Source organism: Monodelphis domestica, chromosome 4, assembly GCF_027887165.1.
Source record: "Monodelphis domestica isolate mMonDom1 chromosome 4, mMonDom1.pri, whole genome shotgun sequence".
Taxonomy (NCBI): Eukaryota; Metazoa; Chordata; class Mammalia; order Didelphimorphia; family Didelphidae; genus Monodelphis; species Monodelphis domestica.
This window is the reverse complement of record NC_077230.1, coordinates 56,717,659-56,737,954: the sequence shown is the minus strand read 5'-3', so window position 1 is coordinate 56,737,954 and position 20,296 is coordinate 56,717,659. Positions and strand designations below refer to the sequence as shown.

At 37.3% G+C, this 20,296-nt stretch overlaps 2 protein-coding genes across 8 annotated transcripts in view; one reads left to right on the top strand and one right to left on the bottom strand.

The window, feature by feature from the left end:
* CMSS1 (cms1 ribosomal small subunit homolog) overlaps positions 1-20,296 on the bottom strand; it is a 430,657-nt gene that overhangs the window by 286,143 nt on the left and 124,218 nt on the right. The gene's annotated exons all lie outside the window — the stretch shown is intronic.
* FILIP1L (filamin A interacting protein 1 like) overlaps positions 1-20,296 on the top strand; it is a 361,936-nt gene that overhangs the window by 221,145 nt on the left and 120,495 nt on the right. For 6 of the 7 annotated variants that reach the window (XM_056793384.1, XM_056793385.1, XM_056793380.1 and 3 more), the window contains one exon: positions 5,931-6,109. The exons of the other annotated variant lie outside the window; for it this stretch is intronic. In XM_056793384.1, coding sequence (XP_056649362.1) covers positions 5,931-6,109 — 179 coding nt within the window. The remainder of the gene's footprint in view (positions 1-5,930; positions 6,110-20,296) is intronic. 7 annotated transcript variants of the gene reach the window in all.

The following is a 20,296-nucleotide window of genomic DNA, read 5'->3' as shown; positions in this document are numbered from 1 at the left end:
TTCTTGCATTTAAAGACATTTATTTTGAGATAAGATTCATATGAGTAAACAATTGCCTTGTGAATGACTCATTATCAGAAGCAATGGGAAACAGAGGAGAACATGGCAATCAACAGATTGCCAAAGGAGCCCATGACACCAAATAGATTAGCATTCCACTGTTTTAAACCTTGCCTGAAGACCTCTTTTGCTTCCATTTTTTTCGTGTTTTTTAAAACATCTTTCATTTATTGTAGGTCGCATGTCTACCAGTTACCTCTGCATTGTTCCCTGAGTGATACCTATTTTCAATTCTAAGACTCACAGCTTAGAGATAACTAGGTATATAGGTAGCTCAGTAAATAGAATATGGGTCCTGGAGTCAGAAAGACTCATTTTCCTGAGTTCAAATCTGGTCTCAGATCCTTACTAGCTGTATGACCCTGGAGAAGTCACCTAACTGTTTGTCTCAGTTCTTCATCTGTAAAAAGAGCTGGAGAAGGAAATGGCAAACCATTCCAGTATCTTTGCCAAGAAAGTTCCAAATGAGGTCAGAAAGAGTTAGACACAACTGAAATGAACAACATGGAAAGACTCACAGCCACATGAGAACCTTAGAAATCATCTAGTCCAAGTTTCTCATTTTGCAATTAAGCCGACTCATTTACTCATCTGAAGCAGACATTCCATTCCATATAAATCTTAGTAGCTTAAAGAAAAAAATATTAAAGCATAATTTAACTACTAATTCGCAATAGATATGTGGCATACCATTGTTAAAATAAGAAAACACTAATGCTCCTTTCAGACCAAACTATCACTTAAAATTGTCCTGGAAGTATATTTATATATATATATATATAGTTTTGCTTTGTTTTCTCTACTTTGACTATGATTACACTTAACTAATATAAAAATGAGTCTGTGAGCTTGGAGAGGGCATAACATTTTATTTTATTTTATTTACCAAAAAAAAATTAAAACCCTTACCTTCTGTCTCAGAATGAATTCTAAGACAGAAGAGTGGCAAGGGCAGCAGTTGGGGTTACCTGACTTGTGCAGGGTCACATAGCTAGGAACTGTCTGAGGGCAGACTTGAACTCAGGTCCTTCTAACTCCACGGCCAGCTCTCTGTCCACTACCAACTGCTCCACTTATTACTTTTTTACATATAAGGAAACTGAGGTGAATCAGTTCCTTGGTCACTCTTCAAACACACCTAAGCTAGGCCCTAAGAGACAGAGAAGACTGGTAAAATCTTTGGAGCCTGGTAATGACAAAAACTGAGGATAATAGCTGAGTGCCCGAGAGGAAGAATGCTCAAAACTGTCCACAAAAAATAATTGCACACTCCTATTTTCTGCCAATCTCTATAAAAGAACTGTTAGAGATTTTCTTGATTGGCATGCCAGTGAGTAGAAGAGAGAGGTGAGTCAGGAAGTCAGCTTTGGGATATTTTGTACTGGAGTACAGAGCAGTTACTGAGAGAGTCCTGAGAAGAGAAGGAAATTATTAAATGAGAAATGAGAAAAAAAGCAAATAGTGACTTTGACTGTATAGAAGCTGAGAATGTAAGCCAGTATCTAGTCTTGTGATGATGTGAGGACAATTTGAGAGTCTATTTCAAGTGTCGATCCCAAGGAGTCTTTGCTGACTGCATGTGGATCACTTGGGGAGCTCAGTAGTTGGGTGGGTGGGGGTTTAGTTTGAGACCCAGGGGGAAGTCTGATGCAAGGAGTGGGTACAGGGTAAAACCAAGGTGGCCAGGACTCCCAATCAGTGTATCTAGCTGGTGAGATTAGGTGCCCTTTCCCAAATGTATGATTCTATCATCTGGGGACAATGACAACAACCCTGAGAAATCCTACACCAGAAATGGCACTGTTGTAAGGCCCCAGCAATCTCTTACTTGGATAAAAGAGGGGCAGCACTCATTAGAAGGGAATGTAACTGAATTTATGACATGCACCACCCATCTGAGCTTGGACTGTGCTGGTTCTGCCTTCAAGAACCGAGGGGGCACTTTTTAGGTCATAATGAGGCATTAGAGCAGGTTATAATACAAAGACAGGTAACTGGACATAAAGTAATAACCAAAAGAACAACAGATGCAGCATGTACACTAAATTCAAATGACCTTTTATTTCTGGAGTTTACAAAGGAGTTCGTTTACTTGCTGCACCCTGTGTGGTCTGGGTACTGGATTATTTTACCTATTTCTGTAGCCATCAATCAAATATTTACTGAGGAAATATACAAATTGAGTTGTAAATTGTATAATTACACATATTTAAGATATGTGTATATGTGTGTATAAATACTGGGTGGTAGGAACTCAGGAGAAAGAACAATGAGTGCTCTATATCACATATATGAAACAACTAACCAATAAGTAGTTATTAAATTCCAACTATGCATCAAGAAAAAAGTGTTATGATTCTGTCAGGCCTACACATGGAATGGGCAGCTAACAGTGAGTGTATTGAGTGTCAGGCCTGGAGCCAGGAACATTCATCTTCTTGAGTTGAAATCCTGTATCTGACACATTATTAGCTGTGTGGCTGTGAGCAAGTCACTTAACTGTCAACCTCAGCTCTATGTATTTATATACCAGCCCCATTTAATATGTAAGACCCACTCAATGGGCTGTTGTAATGATAAAGTGATATAACTTATGTAGAATGCTGTGCGAACTTAATGTTATATTAATGCCAGCTGTTATTATTTTTATTTGCTATTCATTATTAATATAAGTAATTATTATTATTAGCAATAATTTATCAGTGCACAGGACATACTAGAGACTGGAAGCTAGGTTCTCACTTTGATGGATAATGTTCTTTTTGAAGAAAAGAAAAGAAAATTTTATTGACAGCCAGCAGGACTAGAATTTAGGTCTGCTTCTGACTGGCTATTAGGACCACCGAACAAAAATGTAAATTTAAAAGTCACCTACAAGCCCATTCTTTTGCAGTTAGGGAAATGGAGATTTGCCTGATTAGGAGCGCCAAAACAAGACCTTCTGATTTCTGCTACTATGAACACTGCCTCTAAGTGTGTGTACTCAACACTTGAGATAACAGATTTTTTATAGATTTAGAGTAGTTCTGACTTCCCTCTACTAACAGGCTCCTTGGTTATCTCTTGGTGACATGGTGACCTTGGACTGCCTAAGGCTATGCCAGGAGAAAAGTTTATGAAGTTGAACCAAGCTGGAAAGAATTTAGATATGGTCCCAGTGATGGTTCTACACAGGTGCCTGGGGTCTGTGGACCAGCCCAGCTATGTTAAGAGGGGCTAATCACCAGGGTGAAATTTTCATCCAGAGTAACACTGAGATATCAAAGTCCTAGAGGTTTATGATTGCTGTATAGTGAAGAAATGCCTGAAGGGATAAAATTACGTATCTTTAATTTATCAAAAGATTAATTTCTTTTACCAAAATTAATTTTGCTATATTTCCTGCTGCTTTCGAATTGTTAAAAATAATATAAATGGCATGTTTATTAAGCACATCAGTGAGATTTCTAAAAGTCATACCATGTTAAGAGAGTATAATATTTTGACAAATGGGCCTATACTTGCATATTATACATCTTTCACTACAAAGAATCTCTTAAATCTGTAGAATTCAATGGGAAAGATATGGCAGAAGTAGAGGGTTGGATAGAATGGTAACAGTGAAAGGAATATGGCCTTGAACACTTCAGAGCTTTCCTTCTAGATAAAAAATCTAGTCATGTAGAAAAACTTTTTAAGGTTTTGCTTAAATAGTAAAGAGCTATTAGGGCCTGTATTTTAGGCAGTTATATCTCCGGCACAAACAACAAACCATATATCAACCTTAAACTAGTCAGTCAAGATCAACAAAAAAGCTTTGTAGAAAAATTCTCTTAAAATTTCTCAGTATAGAAAATGTTTTAGAAGACTACCACTCATGCAACCAATTAATCAAGAAACAATATTAAAATCCTACTGTGTGCTGGGTAGACACTGTGTGAAGTGCTGTAATACAAAGAAAAACAAAACAGGATGCCTTAAGGAACATATCTTCTTAGGTGAGGCAATATGTACACCCATTTTTTTTTTAATTTTTATTTTCTGTCTTAATAACAAATTCTAAGATAAAGGGCTAGGCAAACTTGGTTTAAACTTGCCCAAAAGGCCATACTGTTAGGAAATGTTAGAGATCAAATTTGAACTCAGATCCTCTTGATTCCAGGCCTGGTGAGCTATCTACCTACTGTGCTACCTTGTTGCTTTCCTCATATATATTTATAAACAAACTATATAAAATAAAGATTCATGTGGTTTTGCACGATGGGAAAATAGTAGCAGTTGAGGCATCAGGAAAGGCCTGGAGAAGGAGATTGCTACACTGTCTTAAATTGTTAAAAAGAAATTCTCATTTATACTTCTATCATCACCCCAAATCTTTTTTTTCTGCCATTCTACTTTTGCTAACAGGGAAGAGCTGGTTCACATGGGTAGGTGCTGGTAATTCTCAAAATATAAAGAGAAAAGAGGAACCCAGTAGTTTGAGGAAAGCTAGGCAGCAGCAGGAATAGAATGCTGGGCCTGAACTCAGGAATACTTATCTTCCTGAATTCAAATCCAGCCTCAAACAGTTACTAATTATGCGAACCTGAACAAGTCACTTAGTAATTTGCCTCTGTTTTCTCATCTATAAAATGAGCCAGGGATGGATGGCAAACCAATTCAGTATCTTTGCCAAGAAAACCCCAAATGGGGCCATGTCGTCAGATACAACTGAAAAACATCTAAACAGTCATCAATAGTTTGGGTCTAGCAACTTATTCAAACAACAGAATTTTGCTTCAAACAATCTTCAAGCCATTTGGGGGAAGTGGGAGTGTGGAGATGTAGTATACAGAGAAGACACTTTATATCTCATTTCTCTCAACATTCCCCATATTCCTCTTTAGAAAGGTATTGTTTTGCTCCTTTAGCATAAGTTCCTAAACTCACTCCTGGCCAATTGCTCTAATATTTCAGTTTTTTATTTTTTTTTTTTACATTACATTACATTACAAAGCAATGAGCTTTGTAAAAGACTAAGTGATGTGGAAAACATGATGTGTTCAAAGAAAAATTCCCTAAACTGGGCACATAAAAATGACTAAAGAACACCAGACTTGGGTTTTTTTTAAAAGATACATTACTACAACATTATCCAAAGCAATCATTGCCTTAGATTTAAAACCAAGATTCTTTTTTTTTACTATCCTCACCTTCATCTTTGTCCTTGTTAACAAAAAAATCTCATATAAAATCTACAAAAAAATTGAATCTCTGTGAAATAAGCAAAATGATTTTTTCATTTCAAATTCCTAAAGCCAATAAAAATTGGATTCTGATAATCCTAAATCATCATCTTGACATGAAAATTAAAAAAAGAGTTAAAGTTTTATAGATTTAGCGATCTTGGAAGTCATCTAGTCCAGTTCCCTCATTTTACAGATAAGAAATGAAAGCCTAGAGAAGTCATTGGGTCCAGAAAGGCATATTTAGTGTCATTGTTATAGCTCACAAAAGAACAATGAGAACAGTTGTGAATATGGTGAAAAGACCAAAGTTCAAGAAAATGAAAACCTGTTCATCAGATTTTTGTCGTCTATGGTTTTCATAGCTGTAATTTTTCTGGAGAAAGGTGGGTACATGAACTATGTCCTAATGTCCAGAGAAAAGGGAAGCATTAAGCTCTTTTGTTCCTGGGAGTCACAGGTCTGACAATTAAATGAATGGACAAGATGCCAAAGAAGTGCATCCATCAGGTGTAGCATCCAAAATGAATTCTGGAGAGTCTACAAAGACCAAATATGAAAGTCGATAAGTGACTAAGTCAAAATGTGTACCTTTAGAAGGACATGAATAATTTGCTACGGTAAAAACTATAGGTATAGTTATTGCTTTTTTTTTTTTTGGGATAGCTGGACAAAGTTGTTGAAAAGCAGAAAGACTCTTACAAACAAATGATGGAACAGCTTTTGATGGTAGGAAAAGCTCACAGACAAACGATATTGGAGTTAGAGGAGGAAAGAAGAAAACACACAGAATATGTGGAGAAGAGTGATGAATTCATAAATTTGATGGAACAAGAGAGGGAAAGGTAAGATTTTTTTCTAAATTGGTATTAAAATACTTAAAATTTTAAAAACTAAGCTATGGAGTTCTGGTTGTGTGCCATCTTAACATTATATTCTGACTTTTTTTGGAATTATCAGGAATAATGTTACACTGAAAGTAAAATTATGACCCTCTCCTGGTTCTCTAGATAAGTGGTAGTAGCACTTTGGAATAAGTTTACAGTGAGAATTATTCACTTCTATGAATATTTCGTGGAAGACACAATTGAGAGCACTTTAGAATCTAGTAAATTGATATTATGTTCATAAAGGAGTATGGAAAATGTACTCAAGCATTCCATGGGGCTAGAAGTGTAATGAGTTATTTTTTTTTTCTTTTCACTCCTCATCTTACAGAAACACCAACTGACTTTATTTATCCATCTGTAATTCTACAATCAATTGGCAATGTAGTATAGAAGGTCTATCCAAATACAAACTAGTTAACAAGAGATATGAGTCCTTTCTGGCAACAATTCCCATGCCCTTACTATACCTGGCATATTTCTTCATCCTTAGAATAAGTTTACCTATTCAGGAGTCTGTGTTGGTCTTGTTAGCTAGACGGAGTGGACTTTTAAATGTCTATTAGACCTAATTAAAAAAAAAAAGGAACTGTGGCAAGGAGATTTTTGTCTTAGACACCACAATATTACATTTGTTATACTAAGAAACAATGTTATACCAAATATTATTTTGGGTCCCCATGGTTTGGCACTCAGAGTCTCATTTAGCTTTCATAGTTGTCTAGCACTAACTTGCTGAACACAAATACAACCTTTCATGTCTCATTATCATGAATGTTTACCAAACACCGCCAAAATGCTGTCCCATGGGAACACACAGAGACATAGGCTGTCACTACCCCGGGAGCTATGTTAACACAGACAGATGAGGCAATCAAGATTCACGGCCAGGATACAAAGCAACCCTTAAATACATGGATCTGATGTCTACTATTCCATTAAGATTATCATCCAGGATGAGAAGTAGTATTGCTTTGGAAACAGTCTAGGAATCAGTAAGAAGTGGGTTGAAATTCTGCCTCTGACACATACTTAGACAGCAACAGCGGGCCAATTATTTAACATCTCAGTTCTCTAGGCAACTCTCTAAGAATCTGAATTGCAGAGCTGGTGCCCATCAGGATTAGTGGATTGATTTCCCTCCTCAGGAATTCTCTACAATAAAATTACAGGTCCCAGCCCACAACCATTGAGAAGTATAGGTGAGTGGCATCCAGAAGTGTTATCTGAAGCTGATTTTATGGACAGATGGGGTAAATGTATTTAACTCAGAAAGCAGTGTGAAAGAACAGAGATGGAAATAAACGTTTTTTTAAAGGTAGGTAGAGGGACAAAAATGAGATGGGCTTAAAGAGGGCAACTTGGAATTGCAAATAAAGGGCAATAAATAGGATTAAAATGTCTCCTGCCTAGGATTTCTGACCTTTTTGATGGACAGAAATTAGCAATTTCCTCCAACTGGGAGGAGTGATTATGCTGAGAGTTACCCAGAAGGAATAGGAAAAAATTACTGAAAAGTGTCTCCTTCCCTGGGCTGCTACTGGAGAAGATAGGAGAACACTGTATCGTTTGCTTAGGAACAACTTCCAGATGGAAATTTTGGGTGTGAGAATGTTAAACCCATTCTCCACTCACATGATGCCTAGATAATTCCCCCTTGGCTTCCCCCCTGTATCATATCCTGAGTCATACATCTTGGCATTTCAAGCACGTGCCTCCTTTCTCAGGTTGACTGCAAACACTGAATCCTACATACATGATTTTCACCTTCCCTGAAGCCATCTGAATCAAACTATGAAAATAAACCCCACGTAACCTCACAGGAAGGAGAAAAAAAGGAAACCAGGTTTTTTAATTTTTAACTTACAGATAAATAAGTACATATGGAGTAATATACCTACAACTAAAAGACCTTAGAGACTCTGGCTTTTTTCTTGGCCATGCTATGAAATATAAAGTATTCAGAGTCAAAGAAGCAACACTCAAATGGCTTTTACATTTTAATTGGCCTATTTCCTGTCAAGGACTCAAATAGCTCTTCTCACAAGCATTAACAACACAGAACCCCTTAAGACAAGTTGACTTCTCTCCACAAATTAAGTGATAGGAATTACACAGGGAAAAATTTCCTTACTGGAGAAAACAACTGTATTTACAACCTTCTCAGAAAAGGGAAAGGAGAGAAATAAAATTTAAATGAATTCTGTTTTATGGCATTTATGGAGCATTTGTTATATGTTTCCATAAGAAGCTGGAGATACAAAGATAAAGAATGAACCAGTGCCAGTCTTCAAGGTATTTCTATTCTACATATCTTATATTCAACATGTAAATAGATGAATAAATACAAAACATATACTGAATAAAGACAAAGTAATTGTTTTGGAGGAAAAGGGCACTAACAATTAAGTTTTATTAAATAAGATCAAGAAAGGCAAATAGTTGCAAGTGGCATATAAGTTATAGTCTGAAAGAAATTTAAATACAGAGTGTGGAACTCAAAATTGTGGGAAAAGTTTCAACATTTTGGTTACAAAATGAGAAAAATATAAAAATTAAATTAAAAATGAAAAAATTAAAAGAAAAAAGTATTCCTAAAAAAAGACAGGTGAGAAGAGAGGGAACAACAAGAGCTATCTTATACTGGAGACAAGGGAAAAATATAGATAACTCAAAAACCTCAGGAGTTTTTTTGTGTTGGGTTGCTCCCCCAGAAAAACTAGGAGTAAAGAGAGAGAGATTAGGCAATGAAAGATAGCTTATGCTAAAGCAGAAATGTAAGAGATGGAATATTCTAGACAGGAAACAGTAAGTCAAACAGTTTGCATAGCTCATAGCATAAATGACGTGCACTAAAATGAGACTAGTGTATAAATACAGATTTCTGGATAGAAGTTTTTATTTTATGCTAATTTTCTACTTGTAGTACCTCAGACAGATCACTAACCAGGAAGCCAAGTTTCCTCATCTGAAAAAAAAGACAGACTAAATGACTATTCAGGTTCCTTTTAGTTATGTGACCAAAAATCCTAAAAAATACTACAAAAATTTACTAACATTATGTGCAACAACTGCCTGGAAATAAAATAAAAGCTAGAAAACACTTTATTGAGGTGGTTAATGAGACCTTAGAGGAGGTAATAATGGATTTCAGATTAAGGATAAATTTCTGTGTTTTCTTTGGAGAATTCATTTTATGTGGAAAACCCTAAAGGAACCTGATGTCACATGCTGAGTTCAGTCCAAAATACTCGCCAAGTGATGTCGTCCTCATAATCACTAAGCAACTGCTTTTCCTACTGAAAGGGGAGTGGGATGGGGAGAAGGGAGGGGAGCTGTTCAGGAAATCCCATTCTCAAGGACATTAATACAAAGTTTCCTTTACTGTAATATCATTTAGCTTTTAGTCCATAAAGACAGCACACATACAGATTTTGTGACTTTAAGCTTCTTGCACAGTTCCAATATGTGGATAAATGTGTCACTCCATGACCTGAATTAACTGATTTGGCTGGTGGACAAATACAGTCTATGTGAAAAGTTTTATACACAAAGAAATGGCAGCAATTTGGACTTTTTGGATGACTTCACAGGAAAGTCAAAACAAAAATCACTTTTAGTCAGGGCAATTTTGCAAAATTTTCCCATAAATGAAGTGCCAATTTTGTCTGTGCTTTTTTAAAAAAGCTTACGAAATTTTTAAAGAAAATCACTGGGAGTAGTTTGCTTTGTTAAGCAAAATTTATAACACTGGCTCTTATGAAATCAGAGTGCATAACAAATTGGATAATGGCGGGGAGGGAACAGAAGAGAAGAGAATGAACTACTCCTGTGGATCCTAGGCTACTCTCAAGTCTTGAAACTAGTTTAGAAATAATCATGGAAGAAGAAAGCAGGTTAAAGCCATTATTATAGGCATTCTATGTAAAATCAAGCTTTAGATCATGGTTATCCAAGGGTTTTAAAGGGCTAAATTCAATTCTACAATGACCTCAGTTCACATCAACATTCAGATTTTATGTCACATAAGTCACTAAGCTTTTCTACAATCATGTGGCATAACAGAGCTCAAATCACAGAACTATTTAGAATTTCCAAATCTGGCTATGCTATAGTGCCTAGCTGCTTGATTTTTGAGTGTTAGTTTTAGTCAGTAAATATTTTTTTTTTAAATATATTTTATTTGGTCATTTCCAAGCATTATTCGTTAAAGACATAGATCATTTTCTTTTCCTCCCCCCCCCAACCCCCCATAGCCGACGCGTAAGTCCACTGGGCATTAGATGTTTTCTTGATTTGAACCCATTGCTTTGTTGATAGTATTTGCATTAGAGTGTTCATTTAGAGTCTATCCTCTGTCATGTCCCCTCAACCTCTGTATTCAGGCAGTTGTTTTTTCTCGGTGTTTCCACTCCCATAGTTTATCCTTTGCTTATGAATGGTGTTTTTTTCTCCTGGGTCCCTGCAAGTTGTTCAGGGACATTACACCACCACTAATGGAGAAGTCCATTACGTTCGATGATACCACAGTGTGTTTGTCTCTGTGTACAATGTTCTCCTGGTTCTGCTCCTCTCGCTCTGCATCACTTCCTGGAGGTTGTTCCAGTCTCCATGGAACTTCTCCACTTTATTATTCCTTTTAGCACAATAGTACTCCATCACCAACATATACCACAGTTTGTTCAGCCATTCCCCAATTGATGGGCATCCCCTCATTTTCCAGTTTTGGGCCACCACAAAGAGCGCAGCTATGAATATTTTTGTACAAGTCTTTGTGTCCATTATCTCTTTGGGGTACAGACCCAGCAGTGCTATGGCTGGGTCAAAGGGTAGATATTCTTTTGTCGCCCTTTGGGCATAGTTCCAAATTGCCCTCCAGAATGGTTGGATCAGTTCGCAGCTCCACCAGCAATGAATTAATGTCCCTACTTTGCCACATCCCCTCCAGCATTCATTACTTTCCTTTGCTGTTATGTTAGCCAATCTGCTAGGTGTGAGGTGATACCTCAGAGTTGTTTTGATTTGCATCTCTCTGATTATAAGAGATGTAGAACACTTCTTCATGTGCTTGTTAATAGTTTTGATTTCTTTATCTGAGAACTGCCTATCCATTTCCCTTGCCCATTTATCAATTGGAGAATGGCTTGATTTTGTGTACAATTGATTTAGCTCTTTATAAATATGAGTAATTAAACCTTTGTCAGAGGTTTCTATGAAGATTTTTTCCCAATTTGTTGTTTCCCTTCTGATTTTAGTTATATTGGTTTTGTTTGTACAAAAGCTTTTTAGTTTGATGTAGTCAAAATTATTTATTTTACATTTTGTGATTCTTTCTATATCTTGCTTGGTTTTAAAGCCTTTCCCCTCCCAAAGGTCTGACATGTATACTATTCTGTGTTTACCCAATTTACTTATGGTTTCCTTCTTTATGTTTAAGTCACTCACCCATTTTGAATTTATCTTGGTGTAGGGTGTGAGGTGTTGATCTATTCCTAGTCTCTCCCACACTGTCTTCCAATTTTCCCAGCAGTTTTTATGAAATAGTGGATTTTTGTCCCAAAAGCTGGGATCTTTGGGTTTATCGTATACTGTCTTGCTGAGGTCGCTTTCCCCCAGTCTATTCCACTGATCTTCCTTTCTATTTCTTAGCCAGTACCAAATTGTTTTGATGACTGCTGCTTTGTAATATAGTTTTAGGTCAGGGACTGCAAGGCCCCCATCATATGTGTTTTTTTTCATTATTTCCCTGGATATCCTTGATCTTTTGTTCTTCCAAATGAACTTTGTTATGGTTTTTTCTAAATCAGTGAAGAAGTATTTTGGTAGTTCAATGGGTATGGCACTAAATAGATAAATAAGTTTGGGTAGGATGGTCATTTTTATTATATTGGCTCGTCCTATCCATGAGCAGTTAATGTTTTTCCATTTGTTCAAGTCTAGTTTTAGTTGTGTGGCGAGTGTTTTGTAGTTGTGTTCATATAGTTCCTGTGTTTGTCTTGGGAGGTAGATTCCTAGGTATTTTATTTTGTCTAAGGTGATTTTGAATGGGATTTCTCTTTCTAGTTCTTGCTGCTGAGCTGTGTTGGAGATATATAGAAAAGCTGATGATTTATGTGGGTTTATTTTGTATCCTGCAACTTTGCTAAAGTTGTTGATTATTTCAATTAGCTTTTTGGTTGAATCTCTAGGATTCTTTAAGTAGACCATCATGTCATCCGCAAAGAGTGATAACTTGGTCTCCTCCTTGCCTATTTTGATGCCTTCAATTCCTTTATCTTCTCTAATTGCTACTGCTAGTGTTTCTAGTACAATGTCAAATAGTAGAGGTGATAATGGGCATCCTTGTTTCACTCCTGATCTTATTGGGAATGCATCTAGTTTATCCCCATTGCAGATGATATTAGCTGTTGGTTTTAGATATATACTGTTTATTATTTTTAGGAATGACCCTTCTATTCCTATGCTTTCTAGTGTTTTTAATAGGAATGGGTGTTGTATTTTATCAAAGGCTTTTTCTGCATCTATTGAAATAATCATGTGATTCTTGCTAGTTTGCTTGTTGATGTGGTCAATTATGTGGATGGTTTTCCTAATGTTGAACCAGCCCTGCATCCCTGGTATGAATCCTACTTGATCATGGTGAATGATCCTTCTGATCACTTGCTGGAGTCTTTTTGCTAGTATCCTATTTAAGATTTTTGCATCTATATTCATTAGGGAGATTGGCCTATAGTTTTCTTTCTCTGTTTTTGACCTGCCTGGTTTTGGAATCAGTACCATGTTTGTGTCGTAAAAGGAGTTTGGTAGAACTCCCTCTTTGCTTATTATGTCAAATAGTTTGTATAGTATTGGGATTAACTGTTCTCTGAATGTTTGATAGAATTCACAGGTGAATCCATCAGGCCCTGGGGACTTTTTCTTAGGAAGTTCTTTGATGGCTTGTTGGATTTCAATTTCTGATATGGGATTATTTAGGAATTCTATTTCCTCTTCTGTTAGTCTAGGCAGTTTGTATTTTTGTATATATTCATCCATTTCTCCTAAATTGGTGTATTTATTGCCATATAATTGGGCAAAGTAATTTCTAATGATTGCCTTAATTTCCTCCTCATTGGAGGTGCTGTCCCCCTTTTCATCTTTAATGCTGTGAATTTGCTTTTCTTCCTTCCTTTTTTTAACTAGATTGACCAGTACCTTGTCTATTTTGTTTGTTTTTTCAAAGTACCAGCTTCTTGTCTCATTTATTAAATCAATAGTTCTATCACTTTCGATTTTATTAATTTCTCCCTTAATTTTTAGGATTTCTAATTTGGTTTTCTGCTGGGGGTTTTTAATTTGATCGCTTTCCAGTTTTATCATTTGCATTTCCAATTGATTGATCTCTGCTCTCCCTTGTTTGTTAATATAAGCATTCAGGGATATGAATTTACCTCTGATTACCGCTTTGGCTGCATCCCAAAAGGTTTGGAAGGATGTTTCGCCATTGTCATTTTCCTCGATGAAATTATTAATTGTTTCTATGATTTCTTCTTTAACTAAACGGTTTTGGAGTATCATATTGTTTAATTTCCAATTGGTTTTAGATTTGGTTTTCCATGTACCATTACTAATCATTATTTTTATTGCCTTGTGATCTGAGAAGGCTGCATTCATTATTTCTGCTTTTCTGCATTTGTGTGCTATGTTTCTGTGACCTAATGTATGGTCAATTTTTGTGAATGTGCCATGTGGTGCTGAGAAGAAGGTGTATTCCTTTTTATCCCTATTTATTTTTCTCCATATGTCTATTAATTCTAATTTTTCTAAGATTTCATTCACTTCTTTTACCTCTTTCTTATTTATTTTTTGATTTGATTTATCTAAATTTGATAATGGTTGGTTTAAGTCTCCCACTAGTATGGTTTTATTGTCTATTTCTTCCTTCAATTCTCCTAGTTTCTCCATTAGAAATTTGGGTGCTATATTATTTGGTGCATACATATTGATTAATGATATTTCCTCATTGTCTATAGTCCCTTTTAACAAAATATAATTACCTTCCCTATCCCTTTTGATCAGGTCTATTTTTGCATTGGCTTTATCAGATATCATGATTACCACTCCTGCCTTCTTTCTATCAGTTGAAGCCCAGAAGGTTTTACTCCATCCTTTAATTCTGACCTTGTGGGTGTCAACCCGCCTCATGTGTGTTTCTTGAAGACAACATATGGTAGGGTTTTGGATTCTAATCCATTCTGCTATTCGTCTACGTTTTATGGGTGAGTTCATCCCATTCACGTTCAAAGTTATGATTGTCATTTGTGGACTCCCTGGCATTTTGATTGCCTTCCCTAATTCTAACCTTTTCTTCTTTGGCTCTACCTTTTAGTCCAGTGATTTACTTTGAAACAGTCCCCCTTGTCCCCTCCCTTGATGTTTCCCTTTTTAGTCCCTCCCTTTTTGTTCCCTCCCCCTCCCCCCTCTCTTACCCTCCCTTTTTGTTCTCCCTCTCCCCCTCCCCCCCTTGGTTTTCCCTTCTCCTTACCCTTGTTGGGTAAGATAGAATTCAAGATCCCAATGGATCTGGAGGTTTTTCCCTCTCAGAGCTGATTTCCCTGAGATTGAGGTTTAAGTAACCCCCCCCCCCTCTCTTCCTCTCCTTCTTATAGGAGTTTTCTTCCCCTCCCCTTCCCATGTGAATCTTTGTGTGAGAATGATTATTCTATTTGGTCTTTCTTTACCCCCTATTTATACATTACATTTTCCCCACATGTTAGTATACATAGGTTGATATAAATGTAGTCCTTATAGAAGAGAGTTTGAGTAAAAGAAGAAGATAACATTTTCCCCTTTCCTTAATATTTACCTTTTCAGGTATTCCTTGCTCTTTGATTTTCGGTATCAAACTTTCCACAGAGCTCTGGTCTTTTCTTTGCAAAAAGTTGGAAGTCTTCTATTTTGTTGAATGCCCATACTTTCCCTTGGAAGTATATAGTCAGTTTTGCTGGGTAGCTGATTCTTGGTTGGAGACCCAGCTCTCTTGCCTTTCTGAAGATCATGTTCCATGCCTTACGATCATTCAGAGTAGAACTTGCAAGGTCTTGGGTGACCCTGATTGGCATTCCTTTATATCTAAATTGTCTTTTTCTGGCTTCCTGTAGGATTTTTTCTTTTGTTTGATAGCTTTGGAATTTGGCAATTACATTCCTGGGAGTTGTCTTTTGGGGGTTTAGTGTAGAAGGTGTTCTGTGAGCTCTGTCAGTGGCTGTATTGCCCCCTTGTTCTAGAATCTCTGGGCAATTTTCTTTGATTATATCTTGTATCACCATGTCCAGTTTGGTGTTTATTTCTGGCTTATCTGGGAGTCCAATTATTCTTAAATTATCCCTTCTCCCCCTATTTTCCAGATCTATCACCTTGTCGGTGAGATATTTTATGTTCTCTTCTAATTTCTTGGTATTTTGGCTTTGCTTTATTGATTCTTGCTCTTTTACACGATCGTTGTCTTCCAGCTGCCTGATTCTGGCCTTTAAAGCCTGGTTTTCTTTTACAGTTTGGTCAAACTGGTTTTGTAGATGCGTGAATTTCTTTTGCATTATTTCCAACTTTTCCTCCCAGAAGGCTTCCATCTTTTTGGTCATTTCTGATTCAAATTCTTCATAGGTTTGTGGAGAGTTTCCATTTCCTTTGGAAGGTTTTGGAGCATTTTCTTTTATATTATCTTCTGTCTGCTCTGTATTTTGTATTTTGGCTCCATAGAATGTGTCCAAAGTCGCCCCTTTCTTCTTATTTTTCTTGGTATTTTGGGGCTTCTGTGGTTCTGTGGAGTTTGTCATCTCTGAATGTGGAGGATTAGTTTTTCTTGTCTCTTTCTGGTGTTCAGAGGCAGTCCTGGGCAGATAGTTCTATGGGCTTTCCCTGGGTTAAACTGAATATGCCTCACTGGAACTGGAATGGAAGGGTCGGACCACGAGGCCACACTCTCCCCCCGGCTCGCTTTCCGGAAGTTGCCTTCAGAATCGCTGGCCGTGAGGCTGTTTCACAGGCCTGCGGGGGGATGGGCTGCCGCTTCCCCAAGCTCCGAGAGCACAGACTTTCACTGAGACTTGGATAGCAGGATCCAGCCCGTGAGGCTGTCTTGCCCGCCCTGAGGGTTGCTGTTGTTTTGACCAGCTCTCTGCAGCGGAAGCCCCAGGCAGTAACTTTCACCGGGACTGTAGAAGGCCCTGAGGGTTGTTGTTTCCGAGGACCCTGCTCTTCTGAGCGGCTTCCGGGAGCCTTGGACTCTGCGCTCCTACCCCTGAGGTCCGAGTGATCTCGGGTTCTGGCTTTTAAGGGGAGCCGTACCTTTTGAACCGGGTCCAGGTCCAGGAGGAGGGTTCCCAGGGTCTGTGCTGTTGATCGTTTTGAATTTCGGCGCCTTAGGAGCTTTTGGTTTGAGATTGGTCGGGAAGGGTTTTCCGGAGATCTGAGCTTTAGCTTTCTCTAAGCCGCCATCTTAACCGGAAGTACCCTTAGTCAGTAAATATTAAAGGCAGAATTAAAAGCTATTTTCTTCCATCTCTATGAATGGGAAATGAACTTGAATTAATATCTATACCTTAGAATGTTAGTTATGGGAGTGTCCTTGGAGATTATCCAATCCAATCCCTTTATTTTACAGATGAGATAATTATCAGCCTGGAACTCTATCGACTGTACTACCAAGGTGCCCAGACTCACAAAATGAGTTAGTGGCATATTTTGAATTAGAATTCAGGTGTACCCAGGAAAGTGGCCTCTGCTTGCCCTTACATCATCAATCAGTTGTTTTCAACAATGGCATAGATCAAAGTGAAAGAAAATCTGATGTATGAAATATTTCCTTTTCTATTTGAAAAGCTTTATATTTGACCCCACCATTGTCCAAGTCCATCAGGAACTTTATTAAATCATCTCTTGAAAATGTTGAATCTTTCCTTTGCCTAGTTTTCTTTAGTTTTGTCCCTGTACAAAATCAAAATTTCCATTCTTTCTTGTTGTTCAATCATGTCCAATTCCTCGTGACCCTATTTGGGATTTTCTTGGCAGAAATACTGGAATGGTTTGCCATTTTCTTCTCCAATTCATTTTACAGATGAGGAAACTGAGGCAAACAGGGTTAAGTGATTTGTCTAGGCATTAAGTACTGGAAGCCATACTTGAACTTGGGTCTTTCTGACTCCAGATCCAGAGTTCTATCAAATGTACCACTGAGCTGCCTATATTAAGAAGTTAAAACTGCTGATTTAAGCAGTGTATTTGTTGTTCAGTTATTTTGTCTGACTCGGTGATCTCATTTGGGCTTTTCTAGGCAAAGATGCTAGAGTAGGTTGGCATTTACTTCTCCCATTCATTTTATAAATGAAGAAACTGAGGCAAATGGGGTTGAGTGATTTGCCTAAAGTCACACAGCTAGTCAGTCTCTGAGTCAGATTTGAACTCTGGCAGAAGAATCTTTCAGACCCCAGGCCCAGAACTTTATCCACTCTACTCCTTAGCTGCCCCTTCAATGCTCATGGTGATTTTATAACGGATGCTTTTATAAGTGGATAATGGACATCTTTAAGACACTGTGAGTTTTTTTATTTAACTCCATAGATTGCTCAGTAAGTTTCTATACCCAGGATGTACTTGTTAATCCTATAAGTATACCACTTAATGTGGTAGAAAAGTATCCTGCCTCCAGAGTTTGAGACCTTTGGCACTTACATCTGTGACCAGGTTATTTATGTTTGATAGGCCCTTTTTATATCATCTGTAAAATAAGAGGATGAGACAAGACACGTCCTGAGGTCCCCTCCAGTTCTAGATGTATGATGCTAGGAACTCCATTATGGGGACAGCATGGGGTAGTAGAGGGAATACGAGGCTTGGGAGACCTGGGATCCAATTCTACCTAGACACTCATTAGCCACATGACTTAGAATCAATCACGTAAACTCTCCATGCCTCAATCCTAGAGGGCCCTGAAAGTCCCTCCTAAATCTAACTCTTATTCTGTAATCTTATAATTTGCTAGAGATTTCAACTCCAGGCAACTCACTATTGCCACTAATTAAAGATCAAGATTTTACATATATTACAAAGGATAATTCTTTTGGTATAATAGTTTAACAAAAGCAAACTAAGTCTACTTATTTATCATTTGCGGACAGCCAGCAGTTTTTAATTTCATGCACACTAAGCTATTGTTGTACAATGCATTGTACTCAAATGCAATCATTTCCTTTCAGGGTTTTCTGGCAACAGGTTATGCATATTACATACACTGGAGACTATGTCTTGCAAACTGTGAATTGGAGGCCAGATCTCTATACATTTGACCTTTTTCATGGATATCCAGTGTTTCATAGGTATAATATGGGGACCCACCACAAACCTGACTTCAGCATTGTAATGCTATATAATAGCCTCACACGAATAAAGCCAGTGTTCATCCATACACCCAAGCTATTAAGACAGCCTCTAGGCAGTGATACACAGAGATTGATGACCTCATTCCTAAAGTACGAAAAAATCCCTCATTTATAATTGTAAAGAGTTACTGAACTTTATACAGATGTCATGAAACCATACACTTGTAACTATGCAATTTGATGGTTTCTATCTTACTTTGTTTAATTACATAGATCAAAAAATGATTAACATTGGGGGCAGTTGGGTGGCACAGTGGCTAGTGCCAGGCCTAGAATTAGGAGAATCGGGGTTCAGCTCTGGTCTCAGACACTTCCTACCTGTGTGACCCTGGGCTAGTCACTTAATGCTGATTACCTAGCTGTTGCCCTTCAGTCTTAGAGTTGTTACTAAGACAAAAAGGAAGGATTTAAAAAAGAAATGATATACTGATGCTATCTGATGAGTTTTCTCATGTGAAAAGAGAACCAATTAAAAAATTGTATTGCAAAAAAAAAAATCTTAGATGATAGGGAGACAATTCTTTGATTATCTGAAGATCATTTAATGTATTATCTCCCAAATACACTTGAAGTATTTTTGTCAAACAGTCTTCAAAAGTGACTAAGTGGCATAGTGTATGGAAAAACAGTGCCCAGGAAACCCCAGTTCTAGTTTCATTTTGGGCACAAAGTAGCCATGTGATCAAGTCACTACTCATTTCTCTAGACCTTATTTGTTTCTTGTATTATTTTTTAAACTAATTAAAATTATTTCCATTTTAAAATTATTTATTTTCTCTTTTACTTTTTTACCCAGCCATGTGGGGGGAAAAAAACAAACCCTTGCAACACATGTATAATCAAGCAAAATAAATTTCTAGGTTTCATTTCTTTTTTTTTTAAATAAAAAACCTTTACCTTCCATCTGGCAGAAGAGTGGTAAGGGCTAGACAATGGGGGGTCAAGTGATTTGCCCAATGTCACACAGCTGGGAAGTGTCTGAGGCCAGATTTGAACCCAGGACCTCCCATCTCTAGGCCTGACTCTCAATCCACTGAGTCACCCAGCTGGGTTTTATTTCTAAAAAAAAAAAGAAATGGTCAATAAGATGATCTTTAAGGTCTCGGGAAGTCAATCCTGGCAGAAAAATATTCAAGAAGCATTGCAAGCTGCAGATAAGGCAAAATTGGGATTAAATAGCATAAATTTGTAAAGGATCTAACTTTCTGGCTCTTTGACTTTCTCAAACAGAATTTTACTCAGGAGTAGGACCAGAAAAAGCAATATATAAAGGTGACTCAAGGTTGAATGTTGGTGGAATAAGAGTAATAGAAGGGGAAAGTCAGGCAATTGTTTATTATTAGTCATGTTATCTAATGTCAATTGAACTTTCAATGTTGCAATGGCAATCCTTTTATTTCCTGATTGATGTTTTACTTCTCTTCAACAAGTCCTATTGAAAACCTTTTCTTCTCTTTGTTCTAATTTTACTAAGAGAATTTGAAGGCATCATACCTGAATATGAATACACACATATACACCCCCCACACACACACATACCACCCTGCTATCCTTTGCTATCTCTAGGAAAAACTGGTCCTTATCTTTCTCAAGATGAACTCTTCTACTTACATGTTGGTATGGTCTTCCTTCGTGTCTTAAAAGCTTTCCTCATCCATCATTCTCTCTTTTCCTCTCATCTTCAATTTCCCCCTTTCTTTTAGCTCCTTCTTTAATACCAATAAAGAAG